Source organism: Alligator sinensis, unplaced genomic scaffold (genome assembly GCF_000455745.1).
Source record: "Alligator sinensis unplaced genomic scaffold, ASM45574v1 scaffold1517_1, whole genome shotgun sequence".
NCBI lineage: Eukaryota > Metazoa > Chordata > Crocodylia > Alligatoridae > Alligator > Alligator sinensis.
The window spans coordinates 1,027,695-1,053,779 of record NW_005842459.1 but is presented as its reverse complement, the minus strand read 5'-3'; the positions used below and the strand labels follow the sequence as shown (position 1 = coordinate 1,053,779).

The 26,085-nt window shown below is 41.4% G+C and overlaps 2 protein-coding genes across 7 annotated transcripts in view; one reads left to right on the top strand and one right to left on the bottom strand.

Annotated features, from left to right (window-relative positions):
- The window catches only part of CUNH7orf50 (chromosome unknown C7orf50 homolog), an 87,754-nt gene that overhangs the window by 52,334 nt on the left and 9,335 nt on the right, over window positions 1-26,085 (bottom strand). The window contains exon 2 of one of the 2 annotated variants that reach the window (XM_025212361.1): window positions 9,456-9,559. In XM_025212361.1, the coding sequence (XP_025068146.1) occupies window positions 9,456-9,557 (102 nt within the window). In that variant the 5' untranslated portion in view covers window positions 9,558-9,559. Of the gene's footprint in view, window positions 1-9,455; window positions 9,560-10,895; window positions 11,003-26,085 lie in introns of those variants that run through there. The other variant, XM_025212362.1, reaches the window with a different exon arrangement.
- GPR146 (G protein-coupled receptor 146) overlaps window positions 11,471-26,085 on the top strand; it is a 71,332-nt gene continuing 56,717 nt past the window's right edge. For 2 of the 5 annotated variants that reach the window (XM_006030708.3, XM_025212357.1), the window contains exon 1: window positions 11,477-12,221. Coding sequence is in view for 2 of the 5 variants with exons in the window: in XM_014523201.2 (XP_014378687.1) it covers window positions 12,182-12,221 (40 nt within the window). In the remaining 3 variants the exon portion in view is untranslated. Of the gene's footprint in view, window positions 12,222-26,085 lie in introns of all 5 variants that reach the window. The other 3 variants (XM_025212355.1, XM_014523201.2, XM_025212358.1) reach the window with 3 other exon arrangements.

Here is a 26,085-nt window from a genome sequence, read left to right as displayed (position 1 = left end):
GCACAAAAGCTCTGTCTTCCACATGAACGTACTTGCCCCTTATTGTAGCAAATCCCATTATGATAGAGCTGTCCAGTTCACTACCATCTTCACAGTAGAGGTACAAGCGATCTTTTAATGGTCTGGACCCAGGATATCTAAGCGTATTGATAAAAGCTGAGATTCTGTACCTTGCTTGTATCAGCTTTCTTCCACTGGCCTACGGGGATTATGCCCCCAGCCCACTCCCTCCCCATAATCTTAAATCAGTGAGGACTACACCTTAGCCCTCTTTTCATTCAGGTACTACTAACAGTCAATCTATTTAACAGGATTATGGAGTCCTCTGCCACAGCTACCCACCAGGGACACCAAAATGCTTTCATTCATATCTGACGCAAAGATCTACATTCACTGGATTTCAGATGCAATTTTCTTTGGGTGTTTGGATTCTTAAATCCCTGGGGGACAACAGGACTTTGGATGCTGGGAACCACCTATTAACATGCATTGTACCAGCAACAACTGGACACTGGAGAATGGGGACCTAACAAGCAGCATCCCAGACTTGGAGAATCTCTCTGCCAAGAACAATGCAATCAGTGTGGATGAATGATGCTAGAACTTCAATTGTTTTTTTTTCACACGGTTGCTATTCTGGCAGGTCCTCCACAGAGCCCAGAACAATATTTTGTCAACCCATTCCTTCTCAGTGGTTTCTGGAATTGCTCCTTCTCCATTTCCATGCTTCAAGCACTATTTTGAGTATGGTAGTAGGCCTTTGTCACTGGGTCGCCTTCCCCAAGCTGCAAAAGCAACTTAGTGGCAGGAGCAAATAAAAGCTGATGCTCTCTAGAGTGAAATCTGTTTCTACAGATAACATACAGCTTTCCTTTTCCTCTTTTCTAGGAGGAAACTTTCAGAATGGAAAAATCCTGAGCAGAGGGGTCTGCATGTGATAGATGAAAGGAAGAAGGAAAAATGTGCATGTGAATGGAATATTTTAGGAGTCATGAAATCTTGACATATGGATTGGACCAAGTAACTGAGCAAAAAGAAGGGGAAACAAGCTGTCGGGAAGTTTACACAGAAGTTATTTCCTGATGTCTCCCTAGTCAATCCTCTGGCTCCGTGGTTCTTAAGCCAGGGTACAGAGACACCTCTTTGCCGGCCTCCAAAATCATCAGGGAAGGAAATACCACAATGATGAAAATGGGAAAGGTAGGAGGGGAAGTGGCCCGTGTGAAATTCTCTACTATGTAATTTGTAGCATGAAACAAAGAGCCAATGCTCTCTTCCTTCACAAAGTCATGTTTCAGATGGGCAAAGAATGATCCTGACTCATTTCTAGAAATACAAGATCAAGTGGAATTTTAAAAATTCTCTTACGAAGATAGCTCCCTTATCTCTGGCACATGCCAGAGGACCATTTCTTATAGTAATACATTTGTTATTAAACCCAAGGTATGAAGATACTTTGTATCTTAATAAAAAAAGATATCTTTGTAATATTTGACTTCAGCAATTTGTTTCCAATTGCTGCTATCAAAACACATTTCTAAATCATGGCCCTGTTATGGATTGGGGTAGACCTGTACAAAGTTATGTCCATCAATTTTGTTTTCTGCCTTCCATTTTGTATCTGATCAGACTTTGTGTTTTGTCTCTACTGCCAGTTTATAGTAGTATACGTATAACCTAACTGAGGTATATAACAAGGTCCCGAGAAGGAGGGCGTGCAGCTCATCTTGTGGAGAGCTAACACATGAATACAGTTATCAGGGACTACTGACTTGTTCATGATTCCTATCCATTAGCCCACTGCCCATGAAACACAGGTACTGTGCATGCGAACACAACATGCCTAGGACACAAACTTTTATCTGGGAATTCTGGGTGCAAGAGACTGACTAGAGCACGAGGACCTTCCTACAAGGCTGACAAGGACTAACCTGAACATGGAGAGACTTCTGACACAAATGGACAGATAAAATCAATGTAAGGCAGAAACAGGGAAGTTTGGGGTTGGGAGAAGGTGGGCACAGGAGTGCTGCAGTGAGACGTCTCACATTTCTATAGAAGGTAGGCAGAGAGTCTGCACCCCAGGAGTGTTCCTGAGAGTACAGAACTACGGTGGTGTGTGGATCCTGCCCAGATCCAGCTGATCTGAAAGCATGTGGGATCCAGCTGTTGGGTCCAGTTAGAATAGCCTCGTGGCTATTCTCTAGGGCAGTAGCTCTCAACTTTTTTTGTACCAGGACCCATCTGTAAACATCAGTGGCCAGTCCCCACCCGATGCCCCTCACTCCTGACCGCTGCCCCCAGCTCCACCCCGCATATGAGATATTTAAAGGGCTCTGAATCTCCCTTTTTGCTTTGAGAAGGCATTCACAAGGTATCCAATCAGTTAGAAATGAATCGTTTTTAGGAGACTATCAGGTGCGTATCAAGTTTCTACAGCCCGACAGTATTCAGAGAAGGGTGTCTGTGCCCGATAGCTTGTAAAGAACAATTTTTCCAACTATTTAGTTGGTCTAATAAAAGATATCACATTTACCCAAAGAATCTTGTCTGCTTATGAAGTGCCAAATTCTTAACATGTCATCAATTAATATTTGTGAAGTGGTTTAAGGTGACAATCACAATGTAACTGCTAAGTGCCATTATTACTAGCTATATGAACGGGAAGGGTGTGGTGGGTAAGACAAGGCCAAAGATACCTGCTGAGGACTAAACATTTGTTCTGTCTGCATTCCCATATCATCAAGGTTTACTCTGACTTGTCTTTGCAGCTTGCTGTTTTCAAAGTCTAACTGATCTCAATAGGGGCAAGAAAGCACTTGACTAAATGGGGGTCAGGGAAGTTTAAGAAAGGAGCTTTGATTTGTTCTCTTCCAGAAAGGAAGAAAGGTTGCAGCCCACGTCCACGTGCAAACACACGTACACAGGTTAAGCAAAGCAGACATTACATTTGTACAGGAGCCCTTTTAAAACTCATGCTGAAAAGAATTAGTATTTAGGATAAAAGCAGGAAGGTACTTATTTTACAGGAAGCAAAGTTTTCATTTGATAAGCCCATTCCTGCATTTACTGAAATAACAATGTAGTCAGGCGAAATCCAAAAAACATAGGCTACACTCATTCCTAAAGTGTTTGTAGAAGATTACTACAGCAGCCGTCCCCTAGAGAACAAACTGCACTTAATTTTCTTTTACAAATAATGCAATGAATCTGTTTACTTTTCCTTGAGCCCCAAAGCTTTCAAATAAAGTGACTGTGGCACATCATTACAACAGTTCTGATAAAGAGGCCTCTGCTTCCTCATGCTTACAGTAAATGCATATCTCAGTACCTTCCCTTCCCTTCCCCCTCACATTCCTCACATTATCAGAAAGCTCTTTATCCCTTCCCCAACTGCTCTCCAGTGAAAACAAGACAAGTTGCTTGTACCCCTGTAACTAGGGCCCAATACAAAACACGAATCCAGGCAACATTCACTTCTGGGCAATCGAAACAAAGGCACTGCTCTTCATTTATATTGGAAATTTTCCAGTGTTATAAGTGTCAGGGTTAACACATCAAGGTTCTCTATTGAGAGAATACACTGTAATTCATTCCAATTCAAATATGATACATTAAAGTTGCAAACACTTTCCTTATGAAAATGCCAACAATTTTATAATTCATGGAAGCTTTCTATTTACTAATTCTGTTTACTTTTACCAAATCATGCTAGTTTCATCAATCTGGCTAATATCTACTATTATCCAGCCTTATTATAATTATCTGGAAGCCGGATGCTTTAGTAGCATAGTAAAGTACACCCATTTTGGAGTATATATTTCCTGAAGTTAATGGTAATTTTCTCAGTGACTTTAACAGAATCAGGACCAGACACTTAACAAGAAAAAAATCGGACTTAAGTTATTTTCAAGACATGTTATATTGAATTTAAGTTGAATGAACTGTGTTTTGATATCCTACTGTTGTACCCAACCTTTATTAAACCAATAAAAGTACCTTGTATCTTGTTCAATCTAGAATCTGATATCTTATTGTTAGTGTTCCTATCCTTTATAAAACCAATTCTTTATAAAATGAATAATAGTAGCTTTTGATTCTGCCACAGTATTAATACAATCATTTCTCTTTCTTGCTAATGCAAGCTAACTGCATATTGTATCTTTGATTTGAATTCAGCTTTTCAAAGTTCAGATTCAGAGTTTTCATTTGGTCTTATCTTTATTTAAAAAACAAAATTAAATCCATTCTTTTATTTACACTGCAAAGTATTCCAGTTATCTTATTTCATAAGGGGACATACTAATTTTGGTGTTATGTCTTATTGTGCTTATTACTAATGTAATTCCACATGCTAGCATGTAATACATTTATTTCTTGATGTGATAAATTTAAAGCATGTGCACAGCAAAAACACCACTGCTTATTTGCAAAGCTGGCTGCCAACTACCATACCACCTTGGGCTGCAAGCTCCTTAGATCTCTATCTAAACAAGGTCATGCTAGGTTAACACACTTAAAGGAAGGAAATCCAGAGGAAACCCATTGTTTTTTGCAATCAAGGAGGTGATCTGTTTCTTCTTGGAGTCCTGAAAAGAAGTTAAAGAAAGAAGTGTACCCCAAATGTATTATACTGGAATAAGACAGACAAAAATTATGCAACCACTTGTGTGTTTGCATGAATAAAAGGGTACTAGCTCGGATGCCTTCACCAAATTCCAGTTTGTGAAACTACTTTCTGCTGATGGGAACTTAAAACTCCCCTTTCAGTTACAATTACCGTGTTTACTTGAATCCAAGATGAGGTTTTTTCCCAGTCATCATGAGGAAAAGAAAGCTTTCTCTTGGATTTGAGTGCCAGCCCAGGGCAAGCAGCAAGTCAGCTGGCGCTTTGACTCTAGGCTTGGAGCTGCAGGTGGAGCTGAGCCACTGCCTATCCAAGGCTGGGATGGCTTGTGCAGCAGGGAAGACCCTTGGGTGGCGGGAAAGAAAAGGGGGAGACTCATGTGTGCAGCTAGTGGGGTTGCACAAAGGACACTGCATAGCCCCCAGCTTCTCCCACCCTTCCTTACTCCCAGTTTCAGTCCCTCCAGCCCCAAACTGGCCCAGTTAGAGCTGCAACCATTTCTCCCTGGCTGGGCAGGGCTGGGGCCACTGCTGCTGTAGACTGCCCCAGAGCCCCTAAGTGGTGGGAGAAGATGGGGCAGGCAGCAGGGGTCAAGAACAGGCATGGGGGAAATGGCATGGGGGCAGGTTCCAGAGGGGGAGCAGGACGTGGCGGGGCAGGGGAAGTATCTGGTCCCTCCCCCTCCACTGCTGCTTTCTGTGCCACAGCACTGGGGTGGACAAATTTAAGATGACTTTCCACAAACTAGATTCTTTACATGAAAAATTATAACACATATACAACTTGCTATGTATAGAATCTAACGGGGGCAGTATCTTAAATTTGAAGTGCCTTGGATTTGCATAAATAAGGTACTTCTTTTCTGCTCTAAGTTGCTGGATGGTGCTTCTCTGTACTATTCAAAGTTTGTTTTGCTTCAGGGATGGATACGTGGCAAAATGCTTCTCAGGAATCACATAAAAAGTTTTAACTTCCGTGCAATATTTCTAGGTAATAATAATATAGTGACAGGATGCTTTTAAAAATTAAGGTTCTGGGAAAATATCAGTAAAAAAATGAGTGTTGAGCCTGGGTTATATCATGCACTCTCTGCCTAGTCACTTATACTATTTCAGAAACTGCTTCGATCTGCAGAACTTGATGATGACTCTAAACTCTGTAGGTGAATGTGAAAACACTGTATGGTGAAGACTGGCTAGCTTGGGACCCAACGACTGGCACCGTGAACCATTTTTCCTCTAGGTCATTGATTCCAATTTGAAACCGGTCTGAAAAATTAAACAAATAAAAATACTTTATACTTCAACAGCAATTGAATGGGCTGTGATATGAGAAATGGTGGTTTCAGTTTGGTTTCCAGATGACAGATATTTATATTGCAACTGACATGGTTATTGGCTGCCTGCGAAGAGGCAAAGGCACCATCAAATTCCTTCATCCCTTAGAGATGGCTGTTCGAGGACAACGCTGAGGAATAGTAATGGCAAGTGTTGGGAAGGAGGCTCAAATAATGACATTCTTTGTGTCACATCACGTTCTATTTTTCTATGAAAGAATCTCGTTTCTAGGGCCACCTGCATATCTTTGCATCAAACTAAATTTCACAGTAATCTGACTGAAAATGGCTTAAAAATTGAAGTGGATTATATGATGCACACTCAGAAAGGGGAAGAAGAAACACAAGAACCTATACTGGAGAAGTGTCATGAATATAAACCAAAAAAATGAATACATCCACAATTCTGCTTCCTTAATAGAGGTTTTTTTAAAAAAATAGTCATTGCTATAGAAGCTAAGAACTCTTCCATATTTAAAGAGAAAATAATATAAAGCAAAACACATCCTGTCACCAAAAGTAACAGAAAGAAACAAAACAAACACAAAGATTCATAGATTCATAGACATTAGGGCTGGACGGGACCTTTGTGAGATCATTGGGTCCAGCCCCCTGCTCAAGGGGCAGGAAGTCAGCTGGGGTCAGATCACCCCAGCAAGATAAGCATCCAAGCATTTCTTAAAGGTATCCAGAGTAGGTTCTTGAACCACTTCCAGACTCTGGAAACTTGGACGGTAAAGAAGTTTTTCCTTCTGTCCAGTCTAAAACGGTCTTCCAGCAGTTTGTGACCTCTGGACCTTGTCTTCCCTTGGAGTGCCCTGGTGAACAGGTGTTTCCCCAGATCCTGATGCACACCCCTGATGTTCTTATAGACCAAGTCCCCCCTGAGCCCTCGTTTCTCCAGGCTGAAGAGTTCCCATGGCTCTCAGCCTCTCCTCACGAGGCCTGTCCTCCTGCCCTCTGATCATGCACGTGGCTCTCCTCTGGACTCTCTCAAGCTTCTCCACATCCTTTCTAAAGTGCATCTGCTTTGACTTGGTTTCTGATGGACGTTCAAGGAGAATCAGTCTCAGATCAGACTCCACAACCAAGGGAGCTCTGTCAGTGTGTTTTTACAACTCTTCTGCCTGACTTCAGACTAACATGGCTAACTACCTCTCTTCAAAACCAAAAAACATCAGCAAGAGCCTTCCAGTCCCTCTCAACTGGGGAGGTGGGGTTTAAATTAGAGGCATTTCCAACAGTCATTTTGCAGATCCTACACGAGTTCAAATATATTCATCAGGACTACAAATGTCAGTTAAAGGATATAGAAGCTAATGGGAAAAAGTAAATATAACATTTTTGTGTCCATGGCTCACCTCACTGAGAGGGCAGAAAAGGGATTCAATAACAATTGAATCCCTGGCACATGTCCAGGAAGGGCCAGCAGGGGAGGTTATGCTCAGGGGCAACCAGCATGGGTTCATTAGGGGCAGGTCTTGTCAAACCAACCTGGTGGCCTTTTACGACCATGTCACCAAGTCTTTGGATGCAGGTGTCGCAGTGGATATAGTCTTTCTGGACTTTAGGAAGGCCTTCGACACGGTCTCTCACCCCGTTCTCAGTAAGAAACTAGGAGACAGTGGTGTTGATGCCTACACGGTCAGATGGGTCACTAACTGGCTGGAGGGCCACACCCAGAGGGTGGTGGTGGATGGGTCTTATTTGACCTGGAGGGATGTGGGCAGTGGGGTCCTCGGGCCCGCACTATTCAACATCTTCATCAGAGGCTTGGGTGAGGGGGTAGAAAGCACCCTGTTCATATTCACAGATGACACTAAGATGTGGGGGGAAGTGGGTATGCTAGTAGGAAGGAACAGGCTGCAAGCAGATCTAGACAGGTTACAGGGGTGGGCCGATAAGAACAGGATGCGGTTCAACACTGACAAGTGCAGGGTACTACACCTGGGGAGGAAGAACCAGCGGCACACCTACAGGCTGGGGAACTCCCTTCTCGGCAGTGTTGAGACAGAAAAGGATCTTGGAGTCATCATTGATGCCACAATGAACATGGGCCGACAGTGTGGGGATGCGGTCAGGAAGGCCAACCATACCTTGTCGTGCATCCACAGATGCATCTCAAGCAGGTCCAAGGAAGTGATCCTCCCCACTCTACGTGACACTGGTCAGGCCACAGCTGGAGTACTGTGTCCTGTTCTGGGCGCCGCACTTCAGGAGGGATGTGGCCAATATGGAGGTGGTCCAAAGGTGCCCCCGCATAATCAGGGGGCAGCAGGGCAGGCCCTACGAGGAGAGGCTGAGGGACCTGAACCTGTTCAGCCTCCGAAAGAGAAGGCTGAGAGGGGATCTAGTGGCAGTCTACAAACTAGTCAAGGGGAACCAGCAGGCATTGGGAGAGTCCCTGTTCCCCCGAGCACTCCCGGGAGTTACAAGAAACAACGGACACAAGCTAGGGGAGGGTAGTTTCAGGCTAGACATTAGGAGGCGCTACTTCACTGTCAGGGCGGCTAGGACCTGGAACCAACTTCCAAAAGAAGTGGTGCTGGCTCTTACCCTGGGGTCTTTAAAAAAAGGTTGGACAAACATCTGGCCGGGGTCATTTGACCCCAGTACTCTTTCCTGCCATGGCAGGGGGTCGGACTAGATGATCTCCTCAGGTCCCTTCGACCCTACCAACTATGAAACTGAAACTATAAAACAATCTCTGGCAATAAGAACAATTCTAGATAGACTCTAGTGAGCAGGAGGAGGTTAAAAAGTGGCTATCTGCTCATATACCCATCATATATGGTCTACCAGTAATATAGTAAAATGAAAGCAACTTGAGTAAATGTATCCTTATGCTTAATAGTGCCAGGTTTCCAGGAAAGAGAAGTTTGAAATTGGTTTTTAAACTAGATTTTTCTATTATTTATCTCTGAATTTCCAGAATTTCAGTTAAGCTGAGGTCCCAGGCCATTCGACTTTTGGTATTTTTAATATTCAGAGGCTCATGTCTCTCATTTTAGCTCACCATTTATAAGGCTTCCCATCTCTCTCACTGCTTTGTTGCCAGCATACGATGAACTTTACTGAAATCACGATCTCTACAGAATGGTCTTAGCAGAGGAATCTCATTTTCATTCATATGGTCTGCAAAGTTGTTACAAATTTGGGCCAGGGTCACAACTGTCCTGAATTTGTATCCCTTCTTATGGATAGGGGGTCATTCTGCTTGCCAACATATGGCAATAACAGGCACAAACAGAGGCAAATGACTACACGCTTGGCTTCCCCACTGTGGCAGGGACATAATTTCGACTGCTATGTGGAGGTCTGTGTCAGAGCTCTATTTGGATGCAAAAGAAAGGCTTGTGGCCCACTGGTTGCAATTTGGTTACCTGGATGTTATTGGAAATAGCTACACAGAATGGGCAAGAACAAGGTAGTGGAAGAAAAGTACAGAGGAGAGAAGCCACACTCATAATACTGAAAGACAGAAAAGTGTACCACAAACTGGCAGGAGAAAGAGCAGGAGTCCAGTTCACCGCAGGTATACAAGGATTCATTTCTGTTCAAGTCAACAGACTTTGAAACCATTTCTTCTAGCATTACTACAGAAGATAAAAGAGGAGTGAAAGAGCAAAGATGAGGAGAAGAGAGAGAATAAAAACAACAGAGGATCAGATCAATAAACTGTACAATGCTCAAAAATATATGGGGATATGACACCTTAGGTTTCCCCAAAAAGAAAGACTGGATGCACTGTATTGCCTTGTTTTTCCAGTAATATAAAGAATTTCATTACAAAAAATAAACACTTTCCCCTGAACACACAATTTTTCTCTCCCATTCATGCACCACTTTCCCACTTAAAACAAAAACAACAACAACAGAGTCCAAACCTATTAATGTAATTTAAAGCTGCAAGGAAACAGGGCTGAGTTATACAGCTCTCAGAAACAAGATTTCTAAAATAAAAGTTAACAGATGATTTACTAATTGAGCCTTGGCCAAAAAATGCACAGTAACTATGACTACACAACCCATATAAAAGAATTCACAGCCATATTAAATTATTTTAACTATTATTTTCTATAGGTTTCCACCTTATGAACAGAGGAATCATAAGCATAAAGAGCATTTTAAGTTTCATTAAGATAGGAAAGCAGACTTGAAATCAAAGTCACATTTTTTCTAGCAATGTACTCCTTCTATCAGATAGACATTTTAAAGGTTGCTTTTCACGTAGTACATAAAGTAACTTGATTTTTATTATATGTTAGGCCAATAAAAATATTGCTAAAAAATCCAATAATATAAAAAGTGTCCAAAAGGCATCTGGAGAACTAACCAAAAATGCTTTAAAATGATACAGCATACAAAAAATACCTTTCATAAGAGCTAACTTGTTCTTATAATCTTACAACTCTTGGTAATATATACACTGGGAAAAATTACAATAAGCCGATTTGGAAAGGTTTCTATAGACACAACTGATGCAGAAAAACCTCAAACAAGTTCTGCAGAAAGCCAGATTTAAATGAGAACAAGCTTTTGTATCTTTCTGATCCAGGAAAGGATTCTTTCTGCTATTGTATATGTGTAAATGGGAAAAAAGTGCATGTGACCCACGGAGAGATACAGTATCTGTTTAAGAAATACATGTGTCGGTTACCAACTGCAATTAAAATATGATTTGAGATGCATGCAACTTTACTGGCATCAGTCTGCAGTCAACTAAAAGCTGTTGGGTCCTTCTACTATTTCATCCGTGTACACACATGCTTCTGAAGAATACGTAACATGTTAACAGTAAGAATTACTGAACAAGGAAAAAGTAAACAATTCAGTAAATTTAAATTAAATAGAAGAGTTTAAGTGCATACAGAAGGAAAATATTTACAGAAACTATTACATTAGTTAAATTCCACTTTCTAAAATACGTACCCCTGTAAAATGATATGTATTATAACAGATCCAGTTCAGAAATGTAAGTCTGTATTTCATCTCAACTACTTTCAGTTATCCTTGGGTGTCATTATCTTGACTAACACCCTCCTAACTGATGCAGTCCTGCCAATGTCATTCTGCTCAGCCTGTCACTGCAGCACTAAAAGGAATATGTATGTATCTGCCATCCTGCTTTACTTATCCCCTGTTCCTAGTTTCATAGTTTCACTGTCGTTACGGGCTGGAAGGGACCTTACAGATCATCAGGTCTAGCCCCCCTAAACTGTACCAATCAATCGGGTGAAACAGCATACGCAGCAGATGACAGAGCAGGGTTAGAAAAGCGAAGAAATCACTTTTACCTCCTTCTATGTACTTCAGTTTGTAAAAGTGCTGCCTCCCTTCCCCCCAGAATAAACGAACAGAAGGTTTCCAAGATTGTTAAGGGCACATTGAACAGACACCAGAGGATACAGATCTTATAGTCACAGCGGCAAAGGCATCCCTTTTAAGGGACAGAGAAAATGCCCCCGAGTTTGGAAGGGCTGGAGGTTTGGGGAAGGTAGAGGCAGACGGAGATGGTTTGAAATCCTCGCTGGAGAGAAACCCAAGAGCTCGCTGCCTCCAATGAAAGGCCCGCGCGGAGTAGGCAGGTTGCCAGGCAGGCTCGGCAGCGTGACCGCGCTGCATTGAGTTTCTTTAATGAAAGCCAGGAAAGAACACATTACACAGTGTTTCTCCGGAGAGCTCAAGCCTCCAGTGATTGAAATCAATAAAAACAGCCGGCAAGGGGCCCAGGGGGGGAGGAGAGAAACCTCTCCTCTAGCCTTCAGTCTGCTTTCCACTTTCTTCCTCCCCTCTAAAGTACAACTTTGAAGATCAGCCTGACAAACTGCTTCACTTCCAACCCTCAGAAGAGTTTGATGAGGGTGGAGGAAAGGTAGCCTTTTCATTTTTCCTTCTGCTGACCAGGCTCCTTCCACTGTCTTGCGGGGCTAAAGGAATAAAAGGGGTGGGGGGTTCATTTCAGTCCCGCCTGGAAGAACTTCTACAGACAAGTGCAACCTCTGACATTTCAGAAAAGGGATGAATTTTGCAGGGGAAGAATGTTAAGAGGAGAAAGAGGAAAGAAAACATGGGATCTTATTCAGCAAGAACCAGGCATACTGGGGAGGATGTCAACCACTATCTCGGAGACTTCTGAAACTGCGGAAAAGACTGCATTCAAAAGGGTAAGACAAGGACTATCTCCCTCCTGAAGTGGTCACAACGTTAGAAAATACATGGTCAATGCAAAGGACCGGATCAGAAGTAAGGGATTTGGTAAGATGCACCCTGTTTTTAATTATTTGGGCTCTTAAGTGTGAAATCTGCAGTGTTCTTTTCTACTTTACTTGCTACATAAAGTTGTAATTTCTTTCTTATTATTAACTCTTGGGAGACTGATTATTTAAAGATACACCATGTTTAACATCCCATGTTAGACTTCTGCCAGAATACTCATCTTCACTGAGACATATCAAGGATTTGCAGAACATGCATATTTGACTTTTTTCCAGTATGCTTAACTGTGCTTATTGACAAGGCAGAGTCTGGCCATTACATAACTTCACCCCCTCCAAAAAGCCTGTTCCATGTTCTAGGAGGTCTGTTTTGCTATTTTAATTATGAAACATTACAGAGGCCACACGCTGAAGCTGAACTGCATTTGAAAGACTGCCAGTAATGAATTTCTAATATGCTACATATTTATCTGTTTTATTTATTTTATTTAAATCACCATAGCAGCTACATATACTACAGACCTAAACTGAGCTCTGCATGTTGGCTTAAACCATAAATTCTAGGAACTTGTATATATGCTGGCTAGGCTCAATTGATATAAAAATATACACATAACTTTTACAGGCACTTCTCAATTATTTGCTGTTGCAGCCCAGATGGATTTTTTTTGGTCTTTTTTGGCACATTGTTTAAAAATAACATCTTGTTATGTTATTCTTGGTATGCATATTGTAATAATTTTACTCTGTTCTTAAACATTCATCCGTTAGACTATAGAAAACACACTTCATAGGGACATTCTAGCAGAAAGTGGAGTGGACAGCAAATCCATAGGATTTCAATTATTTATTTACACTTTAATAAGATACCAAGGGCCAAATCTTGCCCCCAGCGAGCATGCTGAGTGGTTCATCTTCCTTCACAGGACTCCAGCTATCAAAGGAATGTGATGTACGGGTGCCTTTCGAGCATAAGCACCGCACGTGTATGTGCTGGCAAGCACTTGTTGATAGCAACATATATGCTGAACGCCTGGAAGGAGGATAGGGAAGGAACTCCATGCAATGCTTTCAAGACCACTCCAGGATGTTTTGTGGGGGTAGTTCAGTATCTGTACTTCTGAACCTGAGTTGTGGAGGGAGGCTAAAAATTGTGGGAAGCAGAGACCTCCTAGAGCTCTCTATCTGTGCCTTTGAAATGGGAAACCTCATTTATACCGAGATGAGATTTAAGGAATAATACCGCCCTAACCAATGGTGTGAAGAGGTTCATCTTAAGTGTGAGAAGCTACTGACAAAGACTTGATTTTTAAAATCTTTTTAATTTTATCAACAAACAAAGAAAAACCCCTTCCCTCTCCTGGGTGTTTATTTGGAGAGCTGTGCAATGGACTCATTCATCTAGTACAATTATCTTTAAATAGAAATCTCTGACTTCCTGCACTGAAGCATCACTTTCATAAAAGTGAATTAGTTCAGGCTTAGGCCCCAGCCACATTACTTGCATAAAAACCAGGCCATTATATGTAAAGATTTGCTTGAACAGTCGCAGGGGTTTTTATGTCTAACAGGTGCATACACATTTGCACAGGTGCTTCCATTGTTGCCGCTTTGGAAATCTGCCCTTTTACAGCCACGTTCCTTTTTCCATTACCTGGAAATGCAAAGTACGCTGAACTTGCAAGTTACCTACCCATAAAGTTGAATAAAGTTTTCAGGCGTGAATTGATGGATTATATTTACACAAATCTCCTTTTAAATATTTTTAAAAGCATGTATTTTTATCAATTGGGGAAAAAACCCGAACAGCTAGGTAATAATGTAAGAGGTAGTAATAGTTTATAAGTTATTTTTATTGGTCCAATCTTGGACACTTTGCACCAATGAGATATTGGTGAGGCATTCGGTAAACATACAAGTAGAAGTATGATACTTATCTGATTTCAAGACAAGGTTTTTTCCCCTTCATTTCATATGGGTGGGAAAAGTCTGTTCTTTAGGAGTCAAGTAGGAGGCAAGGGGGAAGGAGTAGGGGGAGAAGTGGTACCTGCTGAAGCTCGGCTGTGGCCTTGACCCCGGTTTGGGGCTAGAGCTGCAGCTGCTGCCTGCCTCCTCCTCCACTGCCTCTGGACCTCTCTCCTCCTCCCCCATCTCTCCCCCACACTACCTGTGCAGCCTGCTCCCCCCACAGCTTCTGGGCTTCCACTCTTATTCCATGCCAGCAGGCTCTGCCAGCAGGCTCCGTCCCTGCTCCAGCATGGGGCACAGAGCACGGCCCCAACCTGGCCCTGTAGCAGCAGTGCTGGCTCAGCAAGGGGGAAGGGAGGGGTAAAAAGGGGGCTCAAGGCTGCAGGATGCCAGGCACAACGGGAGGGCAAGTGGGGGGGGCAGGCAGCAGAGGGAAAGCTGCCTGCTCCCCCACTTCCAAGCTGCCTGCTCCCTTACCACCTACTCCCCCCACTGCCTATCCCATTGCTCCCCCACTGCTTGCTCCCTTATTGCCTCCCCCACCCCCTGCCATCCTACCATGTGCCCCCAACTGTCTCATTACCACTGCTTTCCCTGCTACAGCGGTGGGAACAAATTTAAGATGACCTTCCACTAACTAGTTTCTGTACATAGAAAATTATAACAAATGTATACATTCTCCATCTATAGAATCTAATGATGGAGGGATTGTCTTAAATTCAGGGTTGTCTTGGATTTGGGTAAATGTGGTAATGTGACAAATGTGGTTACAATTCAAAATAGGTACTGACATAGTATTTTTCTGACATACTGCACAATACTAAAAGTTCTACTCTTTCTTTCCTTGCCTTCTCAGAAAGGTTTTTCGTGTTTTGTGCACTACCTTCACAGGCTCTTTTCACAAAAAAACACCACCTACTTTTAGGGGACATTGTAGTCACTCCCATGCTAAATCAAGTAGCCCCCTCTCCTCCCGCTTCTACAGCAAACTGCATTGCTATGCAGAGAGGTCTATGCAACATGTAAGTCCTACCAAACTCTCCAAAATAGGGCATATAGGGAATGTGGGCGTATGATACATGTTGGCTCACAGCTGAGGTGAGTTTTACCTGTTATTCACTGCTGTCCTCTCAACGGAAGAGCCAAAATGTCCTCTACTTCTCAGAGGGTCTAAAAGCCTATTTATGTTTGTCCCTGGCTACAAATGTTTAGCCATACCGGCTTTCATAACATGGCTATGGACAGATTTCCTTATACAACACACTTCATTTCCATGGCATACAACAAAAGTCAGGTAACTTCCAGCTAAAGAAGGTAGGTCTTGACTGAAGAGAAACACAACACCAAAACACTGAATTTTATATGGATTTCCAATCCCTGCAAAGGTATCAAGGACAATTCACTCCATAGTAACAGTCCACTTCTAATGGCTCCAATTTGCCATGCTCATCCAATTTGCCATGCTCATCATAAAAGCAGGTCTGGGATTGAAATAAACCTTCTCTCTATTGCAGCAGATACAGAATATAACTTTGTGCTACCTGTGATTCTCATAGTTCTACTGCCACATTATCAGAAATACTGTATGTTGTTCCCAATTACAGGTGCTGTTGTGGCCATCACAAAAAGTTCCCAGATATCCTCCTTGCACAACATGTCAGTAAAAGCAATATTTTAAAAATAGTATAATACTCTGGATCTATCAGCAGACTAGATCAACAATTTTGGAGGAGATGGAAGGAAGAAGCAGGAGATCATCCCATTCTAATCTCATGTACCAACATTTTTATGAAGCAACAGATCTGGAGTAAAAAACCCACTTGAGTGAGATCTCTCATAAAGGACTGTAAACTTTGGGCTCTAACTACTTCATTGACTCAGCAACTGAATAATCAGACTTGGCTGAAATATTCTTTTCGAAGGAGAAGGGATCCTTCCATCTTTCTCAGATGAACAGTGATCTGACACTTTTGAATACTGTAAAGCCTCTAAAGATCTCCTTTTCTACGCTCCTGGATACATGGATGGTATCAGATGAATGTAATTGAGTGCAGTCAGTTTGTCCAGTGTAGCAATATAAAAGTGACAGTCTCTCAGACGAACTGATTGCTTCCCTATAATTTACCTTTCATTTATAATCCTTCAGTAATTAAAAAGGTTAAGAGTGCACACATTTGCCTTCTACCTATTGACAAGATTAATGCAGGGAGGAGGCTCTGCAATTGTTAAAAACTATGGGCTTTTTAAAAAGGTGGGATAGTCTTCTGCAACTGTTATATCCAGATTCCTTATGGTTTACTTAGTGAGAGAGAAATAAATTCTTGTTATTAGAGGCAATGAGCTTCACTTCTGTGCATATATTACTTTTTTTTAAATATCTACTTAATTACCAGCCTGTCCTCATTAGTCTCAGCTACAGAATTCAATAGAATATATAACTAGGAGAAATTAATGTTCTGGGATTCATTCTCTACTTTCATCTCTCTAACTGTACATCCTTCCAGCTAAATTAAGAGAAAGGATTACCTACCTGGAGAGTGACAAATTACTAATTTGACAGAACCAGGACCTTTATGATTTGATATATTAGGAACCTTTAAATAACCAGTTAAATATTCCACCATTTTTCCTATAATTACTTTATTATATGTATCTCTCACATACACCTCAATTTAGCCTGGCCAAGATCCAAAAGGAGGGATTCAAGAAAGCAAAGTGTGAGCAGCTTTAATCTACATGTGATTAATTTCTTTAGCACAATTAATTTGTTCTATATACTTCCATTTCACAATTCTACATTCCTAATAGAAGTTGTTCACACCATCAGCTGGAACACAAAGGACCTGATTATCTATTGCCTTGAACACCTACAGATTTAGACTCTGTTAATCACCTTTTGTGTACACATTGTTCTTCCAAATGCACGTACCTTCCCCAGGTTTTAGTAGGGACACCTTGAGACAAGTTCGTTCTACTCAAGGACAAAATTCAATAACAACTTCTACTTACGTTTTATGCACAGTTCATGTTTCTGCCATTTCCGGAAATTCTGCCCTAATGGAATAGAGTACTTGACCAAGACTTCAGAGAGTCTATACTGACCATTCAGTTAGGTTTTCTGATTTTCTCCAGATTTGCTGTTCTCTCATACAATTCACAACTACCGAGTGCTAATAGTTAAAGTGTATAAAAGAATGATCAGTAGCCAGTCTATAGCTGAATAATGGACTGCTTTAACTGTTCTGGTTCCAAAAAGAGGTTCCTACCCATGTCGGGACTTCAATTCCTATGTGTACTGCAGTAGTCCTTCCTTGCACCAGTAAGAGAAGCCAACCTCCTATGACACTGCATTGACAATATCATGGCTTCAAGAAGTTTTCCACACACAATTTGAACATGCTAGTTCTGATATGCTCTCTTTACCTATAAGAGAAGTTCCCCCAGAAGTTCCTCAGGAAAAAAATATCTGTTTTCAGTAATAGAAGAGGTACTAAAATTATCAAATGTTACCTGTTCCCAAGCAACTGATTTCTCTCTTAAGTCTTTACATATTTCCTGCTTTTTTTTTGCCCCATGCTAAGTACATGCCTGTGATAGTAACTTGTGAACTCTCAAGGCTTCCCCACACAGTCCAGGAACATTAAAATGACATCTGTTTTTTATAGCATCAGGTGTACCTTCATTATGTTTCTGTGAGGCAGAGCAGAAAATCGAAAACCAATTATGATTTAAGACCTCAAATTAAAACCTGTCGTCTGTTTAGCAAAAATACTTCATAAAACTTGCTTGTGTTTCAACAGACCACGCTGAAGTAGATAATTTTAAATGCAACTGGCATACAAAGCAAGGCTTCAAGAAAAAAAATACAAATCCTAAGAGAGTCAAGTCTTTTCCAGTTATTATGAAAACAAATTTGACTCAAACAACTCTCACACTTCAACACTCAATATCTATCCTGCACATTTCTGTTTGAAAAAAATGGAAGTATTATCACTGAATTTCCAGGTCTGGAAGCTGTGGTCTGATTTCAATTTGGGGCATCTCATTTCCATAAATTAATCTTTACAACTTCGTTAGGGAGGGAAGTCACTTTTTAAAACTCTTATCTCACATTAGCTATAACGTCATTTAAATAAATCCCTGAAAAAATTACTGCTTGAGGAAAAGAAGTGTATATTTTCATAATTTTCATCTGATTACTTACTAATGACATTAAGACAGCATGCAGAAACTTGGGCTAGGCCTAGTCTTCTAATTATTGTACAAACACATAACAAAGACATGGGCAGACAAGGTTCTTTGAGTGAATCTGATATTTTTTATTAGACCAACTTAAATAGTTGGGGAAATTTTTTTTTTAAAGCAAGCTCTCAGGTCCCAACTATTTAAGTTAGTCTAATAAAAGATATCAGATTCACCCAAAGAACCTTATCTGCCTATGTCCTTAGACCAACACGGCTACAACCTACACCCTGGTAACAAAAACATGGGCCCTGCTCAAGGAGAACAATCCAAGAATAAAGCAGGGTACAGTAGGAAGATACCGAAAGAATGACAAGAGAACTACAAATACAATCAACTACAAATAAAATCAATCAACACTGACCAGCACAACAGAGAGTGGTGTTTATTTCTCTTATTCTTTTTTGGCAATCCCTCACAGTCAAGCATGACTGTCTTCCATGACTGTCTTATCTGTGTATCTGAAGATGGCTGATGAGGCCTACCTGGGATCAACAGACTACTATAGCTCGGACATGCATTTCCATATGGGCTGCGTGGCGCTGGATCCTTGATTTGGTCCATGACATACTGTTTCTGCTACTCTTGCATTTCCATCTCCTGTTGTTGTCTTGAGGTTTCAAAGTACTGAGATCCCTGCAGCAGACTCCTCCTCTATTAGGGGCAGTCCTGGGCAATAGTCTTCTACGAGCTCACATCAATGTTGCATTTTTTTTTAAGTTGGCCTTGAGGACATCCCTGAAGTGCATTCTCTGCCCTCCTCTTAAGCATACATACACCTTGGCTGAGTTGGGAGAATAAAACTTGTTTTGGGAGTCTGAACTTGGACATCTGGATGACACAGCCATCCCAACGAAGTTGATTTTGGATGATCGTTGCCTCGATACGTGTGGTGTTTGCTTGCATGAGATGCTAACGTTGGTGCATCTGTCTTGCTACTGGATTTGGAGGAACTTCTGCAGGAAGCATTGATGGTACTTCTCCAACAACTTTAGATGTCTCCAGTATGTTGTCCACATCTCAGCTCCATACGCTTGGTTTTGGGTTTGATGTTGCAATCTTCGAACACCGTTTCTTCAGGCATTCAAAGGCTGTGCTTGCATATTTGAGGTGAAGCTGGATTTTTTCACTGATGTCAGCTTTCTGCGAGAGATGGCTTTCAAGGTATGGGAAATACTCAACATTGAGCCTCACCCTGGATGCGGATCCAGCTCTAGGTGTTTATTTATCGTCAAGTTATTTGCAGCCATTATTTTAAAGGAAAATTTCAAGTATGGATATGAAAACGGACAATGAGGTAACTTTGCTGAGTTTTACACGCTACTCCACTTGAGCATGAGAGAAAGGATACATCTTGTTTGAAATGCTAACAAATAAAATATGAATTCTGGTAATGCTGAAAGAAAGGAAACAAGAAAGGAGGCAAGAATCTGCATTTCAGCAGCATATGGAGAAAAGTCAGGTAGGGTGAGAGGCTATAAAGAACTTGAAAGCTGAGAGAAAGTAGTTTGAGACTCTAGAAAAAAGATTAAAAAAAATAAAAAAGAGGGAGCCAGCGAATGGGTGGAAAGATAGAGGTAACGCGGACAAAGTGACAAGCAAAGATCTTTGCTGATAGTTCAATTTATGTCTGCCAGACAGAGTGCTCAGAAGATGTACAGGAACAGGCACAAATCAAGGAGGAGGTCCTGGTAGGCCTCCACTACAAATTAGGGAAAACATGCTGAGAAGAATCCTCCATACAACAAACTGTAGGAGCGCTTGGAGAAGTAAGAGGACAACCAGATGGAGATAGTCATGACAGCTGAGGGACAAGAAGATATCAAAAGAAGAGCTTAGTCAATTGTTTCAGAGGAAGATATAAGGTCAAGAACAAGGAAGAAGTACTGGTTCTCAGCTGTGGCCATGAAGAAGACACCAAAGTCTTAACTGAGGAGAGACCTTCTCTCAGAGCTCATTAGGAAATGGAACGTCCATCCCAAGGGATATTCTACATTTCAAAATTTGTTTTCACTCTAAGGAAGACTGAATAATCAATCAAAATTTCAAATATGTTTTTCACAGACTGGATATTTTGAAGACTTTCAATTTAGAAAGATTTGCTTCAGTAATGTTGAACAGTTATAATATTATAAATATTAAATATTACAGATAAATACTACTGCAATAAAATAATATCATGCTGCTTCAGGCTCAACACTAGGAAAAACTTCTTCAGGGTTAGAGTGTCCAGACTGTGGAATAAGCTCCCTCCAGAGGTGGTACAATTGCCTACCCTGGAAATCTTTAAGGGGAGACTGGACGGTCACCTTGCTGGGGTCACCTGACCCCAGTTGTCTTTCCTGCCTGGTGCAGGCAGCTGGACCTGACAATTTTGCGAGGTCCCTTCCAGCCTTACATATATGAATCTATGAATAAAAAAGCTTGAACAAAATGAAATCCGACAATGAAGTTGAAAGGCAATATTTTTACCTTATCAAAACGGAGTTCTTTGATGTTATCAAAATGAAGCATTTCATTACCTTTCTCTTTGGCTTTCTAACAAATCAATACATTATCCAAACATTCTGAACTAAACTATTTTCTTCAATGGAAAAGCATCCCACTGAAAAGATTTTCTGAACACCTCTTAACATGAGCTTTTCAATAGAGTGCAGGGAGTGGAAGTTAGGATAGAGAGGACCTAGGATGAAACTGAAAGAGATGAACTCCAGACAGTGATGCAGATAGTATATTTAATGACATCTGAGATCAAGGGGAGAAAGGAGTGTGGCAGAAGCTGGAAACACATGAGGTCAGAGGAGTTTGTTTTGTTTTTTTTAAGATGGGAAAGACATTTTACCTCCCAATGTTGCCTTTCTTCTCAAGATCTTTAAATAAAATTACCAGCCTTTAACTTTGACCTTTCTATAAAATCTTCTGTCAATTTCAAACACTTATTTTAATCATAAACTCTTAGAAGTTAAAGATCATTTGGGAAGTTTTGATGCCTTTGTTGTTTATGAACTAGTAGATAAACAATGATAACAGGGAACAATCAAGGGACTGCACCTGTAACTCAGTAAGTCACAAAAAACAGCATAATTAAGTCCCTGCCCAGTTCTGGAACACATTCACAATGTTTTTGTATAAATCTACCCAGGTGTAACTATAATTGGACATGGGATTCAACTATATAATAAAAGACACTAATCTGGTAATCAAGTATTGGTACCCTAATTGTAAATGTCATGTCAGGAAGTATGACTCATCTTAGCAGTTCTAACACACTGGACCTTGAGATTTCTTGGCTTCTGGTCCTGCATTCAGCTCTCAATATAATACAGTAATACCATGTAAACTTACATTTTTCTTCGACATGTGCTGAGTAGTTATTCTATTTCTATATCATGATTATTTATATTTTATGCAACTGCCATGCTGCAATGTCTCAGTGTCAAGCTGGAGACAATGCAGGGGTGGGGCTTTCTATATTTTCTTCTGTTCAACATCTTGCGCGGTTCATCCACAATGAATAGGCCAGAGTTAATGGGGAGATCAGTCAAAGCAAGTTAGAGCTCATCTACAGTGAGCTGCTCATCATTAGCATTTGTCTTCATATATGGGTCCCAGCCAGGTGGTTGTTGGTAGTCAACTTGTTTGTCTTTGATACTTTTGCTCATGTGCACAGATACACTATACTGGAGTATATATGTCAGGAGTAGCATCAACCAGCTGCTCCAAGAGTCCATAGCACAGCCCTTGGGCTTCAAAGTGCAAAGCCAACAAGGGAGGTGATTAAGTCATCAGCTTTAGCAAGAAGATTTAGCACACTTTGTTGCACTTGCTCTGTTTGTTGTAAAGGCTGAGAAGTAAAGAGGGTCATCTACAAGGCAGTTCTATCAATATGAGCGTGCCCTGCTAAACCAAAACTGCCAGTAGAAATTATCTACCTTGCAGAAGGCTGTGATCAGTGCCAAAGGATTGTGGCTTAGTTCACAAGGCTCTCTCTGCCAAGCTGATAACATGATATGTAGCTGTTCCCAAATAATCCAATATAAAGGGAGCCCCTCCCAGCTGGGCAACCTACAAATACAGAAGAGACAGAGATTATTTAGTTTCTACTCTGAGAACCGCCACTCTCCCAGTAGAAACCACAAACGTGCAGATATTCCAGTTTTTCTCCTGGAACAACGGTGTGTGCACCAAGAAAAAAATAAGCCAAGCACAACCAGATAGAAATTGCTTCTGGGAGAGTTTCTCCTGGGAGAAGGAACATACGCACACTTTCTGTGACTTATCTCCTCTCAGAAATCAAGAAGAGCAAAGATGTGGGAAAAACTAGGGAAGAATATAAGAGCATTGCTCGAGCATACAGGGATGAAGTCAGGAAGGCCAAAGCACAATTGGAGTTGTAGCTAGCAAGGGATGTGACAGGTTTCCTACAAGTACGTCAATAGTAAGAGGAGGATCAGGGAAAGTGTGGGTCCCTTACTGAATTTGGGGGGGGGGGGGCAACCTTGTGACAGAGGATGCAGAAAAGACTGAAGAGCTCAATGCCTTTTTTGCCTCAATATTCACAGGTAAGGTCAGCTCCCAGACTACTGCACCAGGCAGTACAGTTTGGGGAGGAGGTGAGCAGCCTTCAAGGCTGAAAGGACAGGTTAGGGACTACCTAGAAAAGCTGGATGTGTACAAGTCCATGGGGCCAGATGGGATGTATCTGAGGGTGATGAGGGAGTTGGCTGATGTAACTGCAGAACTGCTGGCCATCATCTTTGAAAACTCATGGCGATCAGGAGAGGTGCCGGATGATTGGAAAAGGGCAAACATAGTGTCCATACTTAAGAAAGGGAAGAAGGAGGATCCAGGGAACTACAGATCAGTCATCCCCACCTCAGTTCCTGGAAAAATCATGGAGCAGATCCTCAAGGAATCCATTTCTAAGCACTTGGAGGAGAAAAAGGTGATTAGGAACAGCCGGCATGGATTCACCAGGGGCAAGTCATGCCTGACCAACCTGATTGCCTTCTAGGATGAATTGACTGGCTGTGCGGATGTGGGGAGATGGGTGGATGCTGTGTACCTTGATTTTAGCAAGCATCCTTTCAGGCAAGCTAAGGAAGTACGGGCTGGATGAATGGACCCTAAGGTGGATAGAAAACCAGCTGGAACATTGGGCTGACAGAGTAGGAATCAAAAGCTCGATATCTAGGACCCAAAAGATTACGATGTGCATCCTATTGTTCATGCCAAACAAACTTTTTGAAAGGTCCAGGATGTGCTTAACTGTATTTAATGTTTCTAATATTTCTGATCTATTCTTTTTAATCTCTGAGTTTATGACTTGAAAACAGAGAGATAGGATAGATTAGATAAAATTAAGCACACTGACATTTCAAGCGTTTTCCCTGAGCAAAAGCAAAAAGCAAAGCTTTCTGCAGCCACACAGGGAGGCTGAGTTCAGGACAGGGTAAAGAAAAGGGCTCAGTGTGCTTTCTACTACCTCTTTTTACATACTGGTTAACCTAAGGAGTAGCTTGGATGATAACCTCAGAGAAGCTGTGTGACTTGCAGGAGTGGTAATATTACAGTGATAGTCAACTAGGAAAAGGAAGGCGGTAGGGGCTGGAAAAAATAAAGGCAGTCCAAAATGCAGAGAAGGATACAAACTTCGTATAGATGGGGCCTTCCCTAACAAAGCATATAAACTGTTCTTAAGTTGACAGTTTTATAACTCTAAATGGTTTTGAAAATGAAATCCAAACTCAGGAGCAAATATGTACTCTAAATCACTCAGCAGTTGCTGCTTAAAAAACCAGAAAACCACTAACCCCAGCAACAAAATGAGATGCTTCAAGTAAGCTTTAATGAATTGAAAGTCAGGATTTTTATGCTTTTAAATTTTGGTTTTCTATATCCTGGAAACCTTATAGCAACTTCTGACAGGTACAGCAGGACTGAAACCATCCATTGCACCAACTTTTTATGCATTGAAAAGTAAGATATCAAGTGATAAAATGAGTTCAGACAGAGGGCATATGTTAAGCAGTTGTGGGTCCATTTAAGCTTTCTTTATGCCTTAAAACACAATGCCATTGCAGAGTTCCCCTGCTTCCCTACCCCTACAACAACATGTAATATATATAATTAAAATGACTGATCTAACAGAGTGAATGTAACCACAGAATTTCTGAAGCAGTATAAGAAATATGCTGAAGCTATCAATAGATTTAGTATGCTTTCTTCACCAAAGCAGATCATGCAAATAAAGCAATCTTTGAAAACACAATCTTTGTTTCTAGGCAGCCTGTTTTAAAACAAAACAAAACAAAACAAGATTTTAACAAGTTAGGATTAATACTGATATGAACAAGGCTTTGTCACTTATTTATATGATATTCAACATGGGTAGTGCTAGCATATAACTTCTCTCTTGAATGGGAGGTGGCAAGCTTAGAGCTGACATATCTGATGATGTTATCACAATTCTCATAGTACTTGGTGGCTTTTAAGGGTTCTCATACATCAAAAAGATTTGTGCTTTCAATTACCAAAGTTCAGCCCTTATTCAAAACGGCCACCATATCCTATTACGTCAATAGGAGATGGCCACAGGTTGCCCCCAGCAAAGGTGGAAGTAATTTCCCATGATTTCCAAATGGGCTGCAGCCAGGCTACCTTCAGGAAATCTGATGATACTGTAGTCATCCTGGGTCTGATGCTGTTCATACCGAAGTCAATGGCAAAAGTCCCATTGACATGAGTTGCGCAGGACTGGACTTTACATGAAAACTTAGTCAGGAGACAGGAAAACCAGACTAAAGCTGCAGTGGGGAAAATGTGTTGGCAACAAAAAGATAACAAGAAACTATGACAGAGTCAGAAGAATGTGGGAGGGGAATAAAAGAACAACCAAGGTCATTGCAAGGATGTGTGACGAGGAGAGACTGCAGGGTGCAGAAGAATATTACTGTAGGTGGGAAAAGGACAATGACAGAGAAGCAGAAGGAAGGCACGGAAACAGGGAGGGAGCCAAAAGCAGTGGAAGAGCAGAAAGGGAGATAGTGACAGGTTAGACATGGTTGGAAGGGACAGACAGACAAGGAAAATATTGGAGAAATGGGAACACAGCAGACAAGTGAGCGACAGAAGTCCCTGTGAGAGAATTGAGAGAGAATGTGATTGTGGCAGCTGCTTATCCTGACTATGCAGTGAGCACGATGGGCAGGAAGAGGATGGCAGCTTGCCCAGGGCAGGGGAGACAGTGGGCAGAGTCCTCTCGGAGAGGTGAAAAAGGGGGCGCACCATGCCCACTGCTCGGTCGGTGTGTATTTAACACTGAATGCAGAACCTGAGATGGACACATGTGTGCAACTTTCCTCAAAGTTGAAACCAAAAAATATCAGGCGGCAGGCACTAAATAGGACTCTGGGAATTTTAAATCTTATGATTTTTTGGAGTATGACTCAGAAATGTTTCAACACATGGGACTGGCAAACCTGCACAATGAACACTTTTATTATTTTGAAGGGTCCACACCAAAATCAAGACCGCCTTTAGTTTCATTGTGTATGTTCTTTCTTCGTGTAGATTGTGGGGGTCTGCAATTAGCCTGTGACAGCTCTGGCTAAACACCACTGTGGCATCATTTAGACCAGGGGTTTTCAACCTTTTTAAATCAGCATACCCCTGGTAGCCAGATAAGGATGGGG